Source organism: Canis aureus, chromosome 1 (assembly GCF_053574225.1).
Source record: "Canis aureus isolate CA01 chromosome 1, VMU_Caureus_v.1.0, whole genome shotgun sequence".
Lineage (NCBI taxonomy): Eukaryota > Metazoa > Chordata > Mammalia > Carnivora > Canidae > Canis > Canis aureus.
Window position 1 is genome coordinate 105,805,430 of NC_135611.1, and position 12,923 is coordinate 105,818,352.

Below are 12,923 nucleotides of genomic sequence, written 5' to 3' on the forward strand. Positions count from 1 at the left end.
TGAATTAAAAATGAGAAGGTGGATAAAGAACATGAGGAATTAAGGTTTATTCCAAAATATTTTGCTTGAGTCAAGAGGTAAGTGGAAACTCCCCTCAAGAGGGTGAATGTTACTGAAGTTCAGAATGTAGGGGAAATAAGTGGACTTTTAGAAACATTTAGATTTTATTAGACAGTAAAGTGCCAGTACCCAGTTGAATATATAAATGCTGAGAATTAGCTTTTGTGGACATAGCAATGTGAAAAACATCAGTATATAAGTATTTAAGGATAAAGCATGAGCTGAAGTCATGTTCAGAGAATGCAAAGATTGAAAGAAAGTTGAGGCAGAGGAACAAGAGGTCAGTTGCTCAAATATTCAGGCTTCTGATTTGAGGATCCCACCAAAGGACACAAACTGATTATGCTGGTGGAGGACAGAAGCAAACGCTTGTTATGAACAAATGGCTCAGGGAGGCAATTCAGAAGTTTGATTTTGACATATCTGTGCTACTTTTCAGTGGTCATCCTGTTTCTAAAATTTATCTTTTTCCTCATTCTGCATAGCATCATCAAACTGGTCACACATTTAGAGAGAAACTCCTATCTCAACACTCCAACTCTTAGTCTAGCTAGGGTATGTTCTTGAAGAAAGGGGCAAAGATGAGAGACCGTGACCACCAGGAATTTCCAACAGGCTAGTAGAAGGACACTCAGAGTTCTCCAGAGGCAGATGGCCTTCTAAACATGATAACTGTCATCTTTTTCAGTCACATTCTGCATGCTGTACCTATAAAGATGTCACATCTGATTTTCTCTCATTTTGATACCCTAATGCAGTGATCCTTCATCTTGCAACAAACTGCATCTTCTTCCATAATTCTACATTTATGTCTCCATGTTGGAATCAGTTAAGTAGCCTAAAGGACCACTTGACTCCTTCTACCAAGACTCGAGCCAGCTACCTATTCAGTTTTTCCTACAACCTCTGGCTGTTCCTTATTATTGCTATACAGCTGCTACCAGGTAGAAACTAAGACTACCCAGAGATATAAAAAACAAAACAAAACACCTCTACCATTGTGCTACCCCAACTAATTCAATTACTAATAGATAAAATCTAAACAGTCAGCATGGCCATAAAAGTTAATACTGCCTTAATTACCCCATTTACCCATTTCCATTCCACTACTTCCCCCACAAATACTCTCTGACATTGGCCTTTACATGGCTGGCTTCAGACCAATCCATGGAAGTCTTGGACATGGCCTTGTAGATTTCCAATTATTTATGCTCCACTATTTGCCCTTCATTATCTTTTTTTTTTTTTTAAGATTTTATTTATTTATTCATGAGACACAGAGAGAGAGAGAAAGAGAGAGAGAGAGAGGCAGAGACACAGGCAGAAGGAGAAACAGGCTCCACACAAGAAGCCCAACATGGGACTCAATCCCAGGACTCCAGGATCACACCCCGGGCCAAAGGCAAGTGTTAAACTGCTGAGCCACCCAGGGATCCATTCTTTTTTTTTTTTTTTTTTTTTTTAAGATCTTATTTATTTATTTAGAGAGGGAGAGCACACACAAGTAGGGGAAGCGGCATAGGGAAAAGGAGAGAGAGAGAATCTCGAGCAGACTCCATGTTGAGCACAGAGCCTGACACAGGGCTTGATCTCATGACCCTGAGATCATGAGTTGAGCCAAAATCAGGATTTCGAGGCTAACATGAGCCACCCAAGCACCCCACATTACCTTCTTTATTTAAAATCTAGATATGCTCCCACATATCATGCCATCACTCCCCATGCTCTCTATATAACTGTAGGCTGTATTTCCTCTAGATTTCTACAATATCACATCTTTACTAATTTTTGACATGTAACTTCAACCTTGAAATCTAGCAACAATATCTTGTGTTCAAAACCTATATTGCATACAGATTTTCATGTATCCATGTTATATATTCACCACAAAAATCTTTGCTTACCAGATGGTATTTGCTTCTCTTGAAATTCAGCATTTTAGCTGTGAGTCACCAGGTAAACTGCCACAACAGCATCCTCTAGAGAACTTTAAATATTGATATCCCCAGACTTGTGCCCAAAATCTAATCAATGAGACTGAGAAGAAGAGGCCTGGACATGTATTATGCACAGTCTTCAACAAAAGCCTTGGATTTAAGAAATGTTTAAAAAATAGATGGATACAGTGTTTTCAAAGCTGCATTTCGATGGTCTGGGCACAAAGTACAATGTGAATTCATAGAAGAAAGACACAAAGGAGTAGTCAAAGACCATTTCACAAAAAGAGAATTCAAAGTAAAAAAAAAAAAAGTACACACATATACAACTATAAGAATGGGAAGACAACAGTAAAGATCACATTCCTGTCCCTTAGTTTATACCTTACTTGATGACTCAGCAATGCCAGATAATGTTCATGGCTCTTACTTTCTCAAAAGACATTTCTGTTCTGCTTCTGGAGAATCAGCCTCTCTTAGATCTTCCGACCTCTTTCTTAATTCCCACTCTTCTTTCTTTTTCATTCTTTTCTTTCTTCTTTCATTCATTCTTTCTTTTTCTTTCTCTTTCTTTCCTTCCTTCCTTCTTTTTTTTTCTTTCAAGATTTTATTTATTTATTCATGAGAGACACAGAGAGAAAAGCAAGGACATGGGCAGAGGGAGGAGCAGGCTCCCTGTGGGGAACCTGATGCAGAACTTGAGATCCTAGGACCCCAGGATCACACCCTGAGCCAAAGGCAGACACTCAACCAGTGAGCCACCCAGGCATCCCTCCCACTGTTCTTTCTTAACCTTGAGTAGACACTCATTTTTCTAAACTGTTAGAAGACCCTAAGCTTAAAAAGAGAGAGAGAGAGAGAGCAAGATGGAAGAAATTTTCTTGTAGAGAAAGTGATTTTAGTTCCTCAAAAATTCTGAAATCACTCAGGGTTTCTGTGAATGTAGGAGTCTTTATACAGAATAAGAGCTTAACTCATCAAAATGAAGGCAAGGTGTAAGGAAATGAGAACAGAGCAAGAAATGGAAAACAGAACCTTTGGACAATTTCAGAGTGGGGAATGAGAAGTGTCTTAGTTCATTCAAACTGCTATAACAAAAACAACAGAAATTTATTTCTCATCTTTCTGGAGGCTGGGAGGTCCCAGATCAGGGTTCCAGCAGATTCAGTGTCTGGAAGGCTTCCTCCTTCACAGGCAGTGCCTTCCAGCTACAACCTCATATGGCAGAAGAGGCAGGGTCTTCATAACCTAATCACTTCTCAAAGGCCTCACCTAATACATCACCTTAAGGATTAGGATTTCAATATCTGAATATTGAGAGGGCACAAACATTTAGTCTACAACAAGCTAAGAAACCATGGAAACACAGAGATCAGATTATGGTGTGGATACAGCACCCAAAGTAAGGTTGAATGCTAAGAAGGGAAATCACTAGTTTGCAATGGAGCAGGAAGATGAACTAGTTGGAAGACTATGTCGAATTCAAAGGTCTACATTAGGAGTAGCACCTGGAAGGTGGGATTTCACAGCATGGAGGTGGAAGAAGTAGAGACACTGCTACAATGAACAGAAAAGGAGATTTGAGTTGGGGACCCTGGGTGGCACAGTTAAGCATCTGACTCTTGGTTTCAGTTCAGGTCATGATCTTGTGATCATGAGATCAAGCCCGCATTGGGCTCCACACTCATTGCAGAGTCTGCTTGAGATTCTCTCTCCCTTTATCCCTACCCCCAACTCATTCACATGCTCTCTCTAAAATAAATAAATCCTTTTTTTTAAATATTTGAGAAATGTAGGAAATAGAGAACCAAACAACAACAAAAAATCAAGATGTACATAAATGGAGATCAGCTCTCAGAGGAATAAAAGGGGCATATTTTCCTCTTGACTCTACAAAGAAGCTCTTTTAAGGGAAGAAGGATAGGAGGGGCAGCTGTTTTTTTTGTTTTTTGTTTTTTTTTAAGATTTTTAAATTTTATTCATTCATGAGAGACACACAGAGAGGCAGAGACACAGGCAGTGGAAGAAGCAGGCTCCTCGCAGGGAGCCTGATGTGGTACTTGATCCCAGGACCCTAGGATCACAACCTGAGCCAAAGGCAGATGCTCAACCACTGAGCCATCCAGGGGCCCCTTAGTATTTTTAAAGATTTTATTTATTATTTGAGAGAGGGAGAGAAAGCACACAAGCTAGGGGGAAGGGGAGAGGAGACAAGGAGACTCCATGCTGAGCAAGGAACTCAATGAGGGGCTCGATCCTAGGACCCTGGGATCATGACCTGAACCAAAGGTAGATGCTTAAATGACTCAGCCACTCAAGCGCCCTGAGGTGAAGCTGTTTAAACATCCTGAGACCCGCTCATAGGCCTGGAGCCTTCCCTGACCGATGAGAACATGACTTCCTCAGCTGTCCACCTTGCTGTTCTCACCCACTCACCTGGATGGGTTCGACTATGGACTTCCTCTTCTGCCATCCACAGCTCTTGCCCTCATTCCAGCTTGGAGAGTACATCTGGTTTGGTAGCTTGATACCCTGTTCATGGAAAAGACAGAATGCTTTGAAATGGGCTGGGGTCTGTCAAGGTGGGAGAATGCTACATTTAAGGGACTGACAATTTTCACATCTGCAACCCAGAGGCTTTTCTCTCAGGAGCAGGCACATTATATATTTTTGCCTGAAGCCAGAGAAGGATCTGAGAATCTACCACTTGAGAGCACTGGGTTTACTCTGAAGCGTTAAGCAGCTAACAGAGGAAAGACCACTGATCAGGACCCTCTGAGTCGGGATCCCTGGGTGGCGCAGCGGTTTAGCGCCTGCCTTTGGCCCAGGGCATGATCCTGGAGACCCGGGATCGAATCCCACGTCGGGCTCCCGGTGCATGGAGCCTGCTTCTCCCTCTGCCTGTGTTTCTGCCTCTCTCTCTCTCTCTCTGTGTGTGACTATCATAAATAAATAAAAATTTAAAAAAAAATTAAAAAAAAAAGGACCCTCTGAGTGACACAGGGAAGCTGTCCTCACCCACTGACACCAGGTTCCTATAGTTCTCCAAAATCACGTCCCAGTATAGGTCCTTCTGAGCAGTGGGCCAGGAGCTGCCATTCCTCCCAGAGGAAGTCCACAGTCACATCCTCCAGAATCAGCAATGCCTGTAACAACATGGTCCTCTTTAACATTAGTGTTTCCCATTTATTTTTTAAGATTTTTTTAAAAAGTAATCTCTACTCCCAATGCAGAACTTGAACTCACAACCTCAAGATCAAGAGTCGAATGTTCTACCAACTGAACCAGCCAGGCACTGAGCCTGTTTAAGATTCTCTCTCCCTCTCTTAAAAAAAAAAAAAAAAGTTATAAGGAATAAAATATTTTTGGGATCCCTGGGTGGCGCAGCGGTTTAGCGCCTGCCTTTGGCCCAGGGCGTGATCCTGGAGACTCGGGATTGAATCCCATGTCGGGCTCCGACATGGGTGCATGGAGCCTGCTTCTCCCTCTGCCTATGTCTCTGCCTCTCTCTCTCTCTCTGTGTGACTATCATAAATAAATAAATAAATAAATAAATAAATAAATAAATAAATAAAATATATATATATATTTTTAAATATTTTAAAATGTCTAAAGAGCAAGAACTATACAGAGACAAGTAGGCAGATTTGAGGAAAAGACTATTTCTGAAAAAACAAATGTACACATATTTAAAAAGCACATTAGAGACATTGAAGAGATAATTAGTAGACTAGAAATTACCCTAAATGCAACACTAAGCTACCAAAGGTTGGGAGATTATTCTGTAACACCATGATAATTTGCTAGTGGGACTCAGAACTCACTGAAAACTGTTACACTCAGTTACAGCTTACTATAGTTAAAGGATACGGTTGACATCAGACAAAAAAAAGTGGCACAAAGCACAGAATACAGGAAAGTTCCAAACACAGAGTTATGAGCTGTCTTCCCACAATGGAGTCACAGGCAGTGTTACTTCCTTGGCATGAACTTGTGACAGTAGGCAAGAGGAACTGCTAGCAGGGAAAACTCACCTGAGCCTTGATGTCCACTCTCTACTGAGAGAGCGTCAGCAGGGCAGGACACACACATGGCTGACTTCGGCCTCCAGCCTCTCCACAAGTGCAGACACCATGTGACACACAGCTCCTACCCTGTCACACTGTGGCTCTTCCCTTGCTGCTTTAATCTCTATCCTTTCTATAATAAATGTAACCTTGAATACAAGTTTTCTGAGTTCTGACTCTTTGCAAATTACCAAACCTGGGGATGGTCTTGGGGACCCCCAACATAAAAGGGAACTCACTTGTTTGCTGAATATATATATGCATAAATATTAACCATTAAAAAAATATATATATGGCTTTTACTTTTAAAAAATGACCTACTTGATTCATGAATGCATTTTACTTTAGCTTTTAAAGATTTTATTTATTTATTCATGAGAGACAGAGAGAGAAGCAGAGACACAGGCAGAGGGAGAAGCAGACTCCATGCAGGGAGCCTGACGTGGGACTCGATCCTGGGACTCTAGTATCATGCCCTGAGCCAAAGGCAAATGCTTAACTGAGAGCCACCTAGGTATCCCATCATGAATGCTTTTTAAAGACAAAACTTTCAAATGATTACAGATACACAGATTGACCGATAGATTCAAATGAATAACGGATTATTAACCCAATATCTAGGCCTTCTCCCTTCCCTGAAAGTTTTAAGTGTCTCATCAAAGGTGGTGGTCTTTCTGGTAACCAACCTCGATCCAGAAGACATCCAGGAGAGTCATTTTATTAGAACAAAAGACACTTCTATCACCAGGAAATTTCAAGGGATTTAACAGCTCTGTGTAAGATGCTTCTATCACCCCCCACCATTGCTCAGAAAACTACAAGGGTTTTAGAAGCTCTGAGTCAGGAACTGGGAGCAGAGACCAAATAATATATTTCTTATTATGTCACACTAAGCCTTTGGAATCAAATACCTTGCTCAGGGGGTGCCTGCGGGTGGCTCAGTTGGTTAAGAGTCTCCCTTTGGCTCAGGTCATGATTCCAGGGTCCTGGATTCGAGCCCCAAATTGGGTTCTCTGCTCAGCTTCTCCCTCTCTCTCCCTCCCCCCGAATTTGTGTGCTCTCTCTCTAATATATAAATAAAATATCTTTTAAAAGATGAAATAAAAAAGATCTTACTCAGGAACAACCTTAACCTTAATCATTTTCTATAATTTTCCTGCATCCTCCAAATTCACAGGGCCCCTCACTCCCTAGCCTGGATCTCAGATATCCAGGCAATTTGGTTGAGACCTCAGAAACTTCATAACTGACTCTTTATAACATTATCAGAGGAAAAGGTACACAGCCCAAAGGCAGAGATACTTGTGGGCAGAAATCAGTGAATGCAACTCTTAAGAGACATTCGGGGAATGCCTGGATGGCTTATCGGTTGAGCACATCTGCCTTCCCCTCAGGGTGTGATCCTGGAGTACCGGGATCAAGTCCTACATCTGGCTCCCCGCATAGAGCCTGCTTCTCCCTCTGCCTATGTCTCTGCCCCCCTCTCTCTCTGTATTTCTCATGAATAAATAAATAAAATCTTAAAAAAAAAAAATGGAATCTCTATTACCTAGGGTGGCTGTGTCTTATCATTGTCCACTAGGGATCTACTGCTTTTCTAGAAAATGCATGTGTTTGTGTGTGTGCATAATATGTATATGAATGCATGTATATATACATATATAACTAATGAGGGATTTTAAAGGATTGAGGGGAAAACAACATTCATCAGGTCTATTCCAACAACCCAGAGGTCCTGGGCCTCCAAACCTTTAGCCTCTCAACCACAGATACACATGGACTTTCCCAGATACTGATATATGGCCCTGTATTAATCCTCAAATCTGGAAAAGATACCACCATTTACTGATGACCTGCCAGCTCCATCAATCAGCCCAATATAAATTTCCAAATTTGAATGGCATTCATAGACAAATACCATCATCCACCACCCCCGCCAATCTTTATGTTGATAATAACCTCTCTAGTACCTCAGAATGGGACTATATTTGGAGATACGGTATTTGAAGAGATAATTTACTAGAAATGAAGAGATAATTCAGTGGAAATTCACACTGGTGAAGCCCTAAACCAATATAACTGGTCTCCTTATAAAAATAAATTTAGACACAAAGGAGACTAGGTCTTGAAGGTGGTCATCTACAAGCCAAGGAGACACCTTGGAAGAAACTAACCCCATGAACCTTGATCTCACACTCTCACCTCCAGAATTGTGAGCAAATGTCTGTTGTTTAAAATACCCAGTCTGTGCTTTATGACAGCTCAAGAACACTAATATACCCACCCACATTGAGCCAGACAAGGCAGAGTGACCCAGGCAGATCCCAAACCCTGATCTCAGTACCTACACTCATTACCATGTGCAACAGCTGATAAAATGGTACCTGGACACAGGTTTCAAATGTACAAAAGCAGTTCCCTAAAATACACCAAATTGGAAATGGAGCATTTCAGAATACTAAGTAACAAAACAATGTGGTCATCATTTAGCAAACAGCACACTTAGTAACTGTTAAAATTCATTTTATGAAGCCGAAGAGGTGAAGCAGTAGAGGATATAAGCTGAGACAGCCTTCTTAAAGTATCCCATGACAATGTTTTATTTACCTGGGATGCCAGCGTCGGAAAGGTGAGTTAATTCAGCATCTGGTCCTCAGGTTCAGGGCAGGCCAGGCAGCCCATTCAGGGGTAGACTGCAGATTTAAGTAGAAAATCACTGACCATCATGATGGGATATGCAGATTCACAAAACAAGAAATGGAGAGGACCTGAAGCCCGAGTTGAAGAATCCATTTGATTCTTTGAAGAGCATCTGTCCTGAATCCATCCTGTTAGAGGCCATTATTCTGCATGTTTTGTTCACCAGTGTATCCCATGTCTACAACAGTGCCTGTCACAGTTTAGATGCTCAAAAAAATGTCTGTAGTAGTAAATTACTCAAAAACTCAGTTTGGATCTCAATTGGGAGACAGCCACTTCATGGCAAATTTCCACCGTTTTCCCTTGTAAGCAGGACTGTTTTTAAGCTGCATAGATCTTTATTGAACCGAGGGGAAGAACCCTGAGTACAGAAGAGAGGACACAGGCCCCTTCCCAGGACAGTGAGGATGACGCTACATCATGTCTCATCACATCACAGAGGAGCCAGGATCCCAGAGATGGTGGCAACTCTCATAGATGGCAGACTGTGAACAGTTCAGGGCTCTTCTGCATGACATCTGAAGGGAATCTCACCTCCACCTGCCAAACACACTGTCCTCCATTTTTAAAGTGACGTCATTTTCTTCCATTAATTGGGCTTATTCTGTGGATCTTATTCCCTTGCTGATCTGCCCCTTCTGTATTGCCAAGGGCCTCTACTCAGGATTTTTTTTAAAATGTTTCTTGGGAGAATACTGATTTTTGGCATTCATTCCTTTCCTTCGGTGACAAAAATAAGTTTGCTTGATTAGTCTGTTAGGTCATTCATTAGGTCACACATTCATTTTCAATCATCTTTCAAAGCTATGTAATCCGTTTCTATTTTGCTATTGCTGCAGAATATAGGACTATCTATAAACTATCCAGATAGGCATTTATAATCCAGGTAGAGAAATAAGATACAAACCTTTTTAAAAAGTCCCCATATCCTATTTTACATGTGTAAAACTAAGTAAATCCTTTCCTGTTCCCTCTCCAAAAAATAATATGCACCTTGAACACGAAATAATCAGGATACTTTGTACCTTCTATAGTATGTCCTTTTCAACTAATGTAGGCATATACATCCTTTGATTACATTTGCTGGAGGGTCAAATTGCTACATGCATATAATCCAGCTTTAAAAAAGCCAACTCAAAGGCAGCAAGGACTTTTGTTCAGTTCATCACTGTCAGCATCTGTAGGTCTTAGAATAGCACCAGGTAAAGGAAATAGTTGATGAAAGTTTTTCTGAATGGTGTGTAGATCAGATGTGAACTATCCTCCATGGAAAAAACCTGGCCGATAGGTTTTCAGTTGTGAGCAGCTGTCCCTTTGGGTGATATTTACAAAGTTAAACACATCCAAACACCCTAAGTTATGTTATTGAATCAAATGCACCCACTTTCCTTTTGAAGGATAGACTTCAGTATTTAGTAACCTAAAATAAACTCAACAAATTTAGAACCAGAGAAACACAAGAGCTAACTGTGTAATGATCATGGGTGGGAATGAAAGATTCATGCCCCCCACCCTGAAAAGGGAGGGGATACACTGTTATAACTCTAACCACTGAATTAAGGAATGACCATCATTATCAATTAGGAGTTTGATTCAAGGTCCTAAATATACACTATGTACATTATCTGATATAAAATGATGGTAGACTTGTGGCAGAAATCTCTAAAATATTCATTTTCACAGGGCTTGTTTGCTTTATGTGTTTTCCGAAGATGTTCCACAGTTGCTGTGTGCAGTTTTGTTTCTGTATTATTTCCTCTGCCTACTGATGAGGCAAAATGCTCCACTGACAACCCTGCCACATTCACTGCTTTCAGAGCTCTTCCAACAGTTCCTCTCCTGTGTGAACTCTGATGCTTACCGAAGTCTTATTTCTGGGGAAGGACTTTTCCAAGGTCATTATATTTCTACCAGCTATGAGCTCACTAATGATATGTGACCTGTGAGGCACCAGGAAGGTCTATCCTTCCAGAAAGGCTTTCCTGATCTTGATACTATTTGTCTTTATACTATTCCTGGTCTTTATGCTATTTGTCTCAGTATACACTTACCAGCCGCATAATGAGCTGGAAGGTTTTATTCAAGGATTTTCCACCTTGATTGTATCACACTTTACCCCTGTGTGCTTTTTATGACATAAAATATAATGTAAATGATCAGTGAAGGTACTACCACATTCACTGCATTCAAAAGGTTTCTCTGTGCAACTTCTGTTATCTGCTGGTGGTGTACATCTGGCACCTGGCTGTCCCACAGTGACTATGTTCCTATCTGCTAGGAGCCCATGGAGGTGTAATGAAGTCTGAGCTGCTACAGAAGACATCTGCACCGACACTGTGTTAACAGGGTTTTTCTCCTGCATGCTATCATTTGAAAGTGATGATCTGGGGCTCTCTGAGTAAGGATTCTCCAACCCAACTGAATGCGCACCTTTCTCTCTTGCATGCAACATTCCCTTATGGTAGACAAGGCATGACAGGTGAGAGAAAGCCTTTCCACAGTCAGCACATCCATAGGGCCTCTCTCCTGTATGAGTTCTCCGGTGTCTGTTAAGGCACGACTTATCTCTAAAAGCCTTCCCACAGTCACTGCAGGTATAGGGTTTCTCTCCTGTATGAATTCTCTGGTGGTTAATGAGACCAGACTTGTGTGAACAGGATTTTCCACACTCAGTACATACAAAGGGAGTCTTTCCAGTGTGAAATCGCTGATGTGATATGAGGCATGTCTTCTGGCTGAAGCCTTTCCCACATTCAGTGCATACATAGGGTTTCTCTCCAGTGTGAGTTCGTTGATGTATAAGGAGATTGCCCTTCTGAATGAAACCTTTCCCACATTCACTGCATATATAAGGCTTCTCCCCAGTATGCGTTCGCTGATGTACAATGAGATTGCCCTTCTGAATGAAGCCTTTGCCACAATCACTGCATATATATGATTTCTCTCCTGTATGAGTCTTCTGATGGGCATTGAGCTGTGACTTCCAGCGGAATGTTTTGTCACATTCAGTGCATTCATAAGGTTTTTCTCCTGTATGAGTTCTCTGGTGTTCAATGAGCCTGGACTTTCTGGAGAATGCTTTGTCGCACAAATTGCATCCATGAGGCTTCTCTCCTGTGTGAACTCTCTGATGATTAATGAGCCGAGATTTCTTGATGAAGCCTTTTCCACACTCACTGCACACATAGGGTTTCTCTCCTGTATGAGTTTTCTGATGCATGAGTAGCCGTGATTTCTTAGGGAATGCTTTGTCACATTCAGAACATTCATACCGCTTCTCTCCTATGTGAGTTTTCTGGTGTTCAGTGAGCCTGGACTTTCTGGAAAAGGCTTTCCCACATACACTGCACCCATGAGGCTTTTCTCCTGTGTGAACTCTCTGATGATCCATGAGCCGAGACTTCTTGAAGAAGCCTTTTCCACATTCACTACATACATGGGGTTTCTCTATTTTTTGGGTTCTTTGATGCTTGATGAATTGGGAATTTGTATTCATAGAATTTCCACATTCAGGGAATTTAATTTCAATACAATACTGGTCATGCTTTGTATAGGAGAAAGATTTCATATCTCCATTAACCTCAATGAAGTTCTTTACTTCATAGCTTCTGTTCTGGTTGACTATCCTTAAATTTGATTTCCGTGTTTTCCCATGTAAGTCAAAGATATCGTAATTTTGCCTTAAAGGAAAATTACTTTTACTCTGAAGAATGATGTTTCCAAATGCATTATGTCTGTGGCCTTGTTTCATTCTCTTTGGACATGTTAGATTTTGCAAGTGCCCCTGTAGATGACTATCATCTTTCTTGATCTCTAGGAAAGAAGACAAGAATGAATCTTTTCATGAGGCTGGAATATAATAAAACTATTTCACAAATGGCTTTGTGTAGGCTGGCTCTTTATTGATAATGCTATTACCTCATTTTAAAGAAACTCCAAGTAAATATGCTTGTCGTCACTTAGACAAAGGTTAAAACCAGTAACATAACCAAAGAAAATATAAGATAAGAACCGTCAGGGCATAAACAAGATTAGATCACTGAAAATGAATAAACATAGATTTGGCTGTTGTTGGTTTTTAAAAAAGATTTATTTATCTTAGAGAGAGAGTGAGTGTGTGCACTAGCAGGAGGGGCAGAGGGAGAAAGAGAGACAGAAT

General features: G+C 41.0%; 1 protein-coding gene across 5 annotated transcripts in view; it reads right to left on the minus strand.

Annotated features, from left to right (window-relative positions):
• ZNF613 (zinc finger protein 613) overlaps positions 1 to 12,923 on the minus strand; it is a 55,469-nt gene that overhangs the window by 796 nt on the left and 41,750 nt on the right. For 3 of the 5 annotated variants that reach the window (XM_077842732.1, XM_077842740.1, XM_077842729.1), the window contains 3 exons: positions 8,672 to 12,577; positions 5,016 to 5,143; positions 4,434 to 4,529 (listed from right to left, as the gene is read on the minus strand). In XM_077842732.1, coding sequence (XP_077698858.1) covers positions 10,845 to 12,577 — 1,733 coding nt within the window. In that variant the 3' untranslated portion in view covers positions 4,434 to 4,529; positions 5,016 to 5,143; positions 8,672 to 10,844. The remainder of the gene's footprint in view (positions 1 to 4,433; positions 4,530 to 5,015; positions 5,144 to 8,671; positions 12,578 to 12,923) is intronic. The other 2 variants (XM_077842760.1, XM_077842751.1) reach the window with 2 other exon arrangements.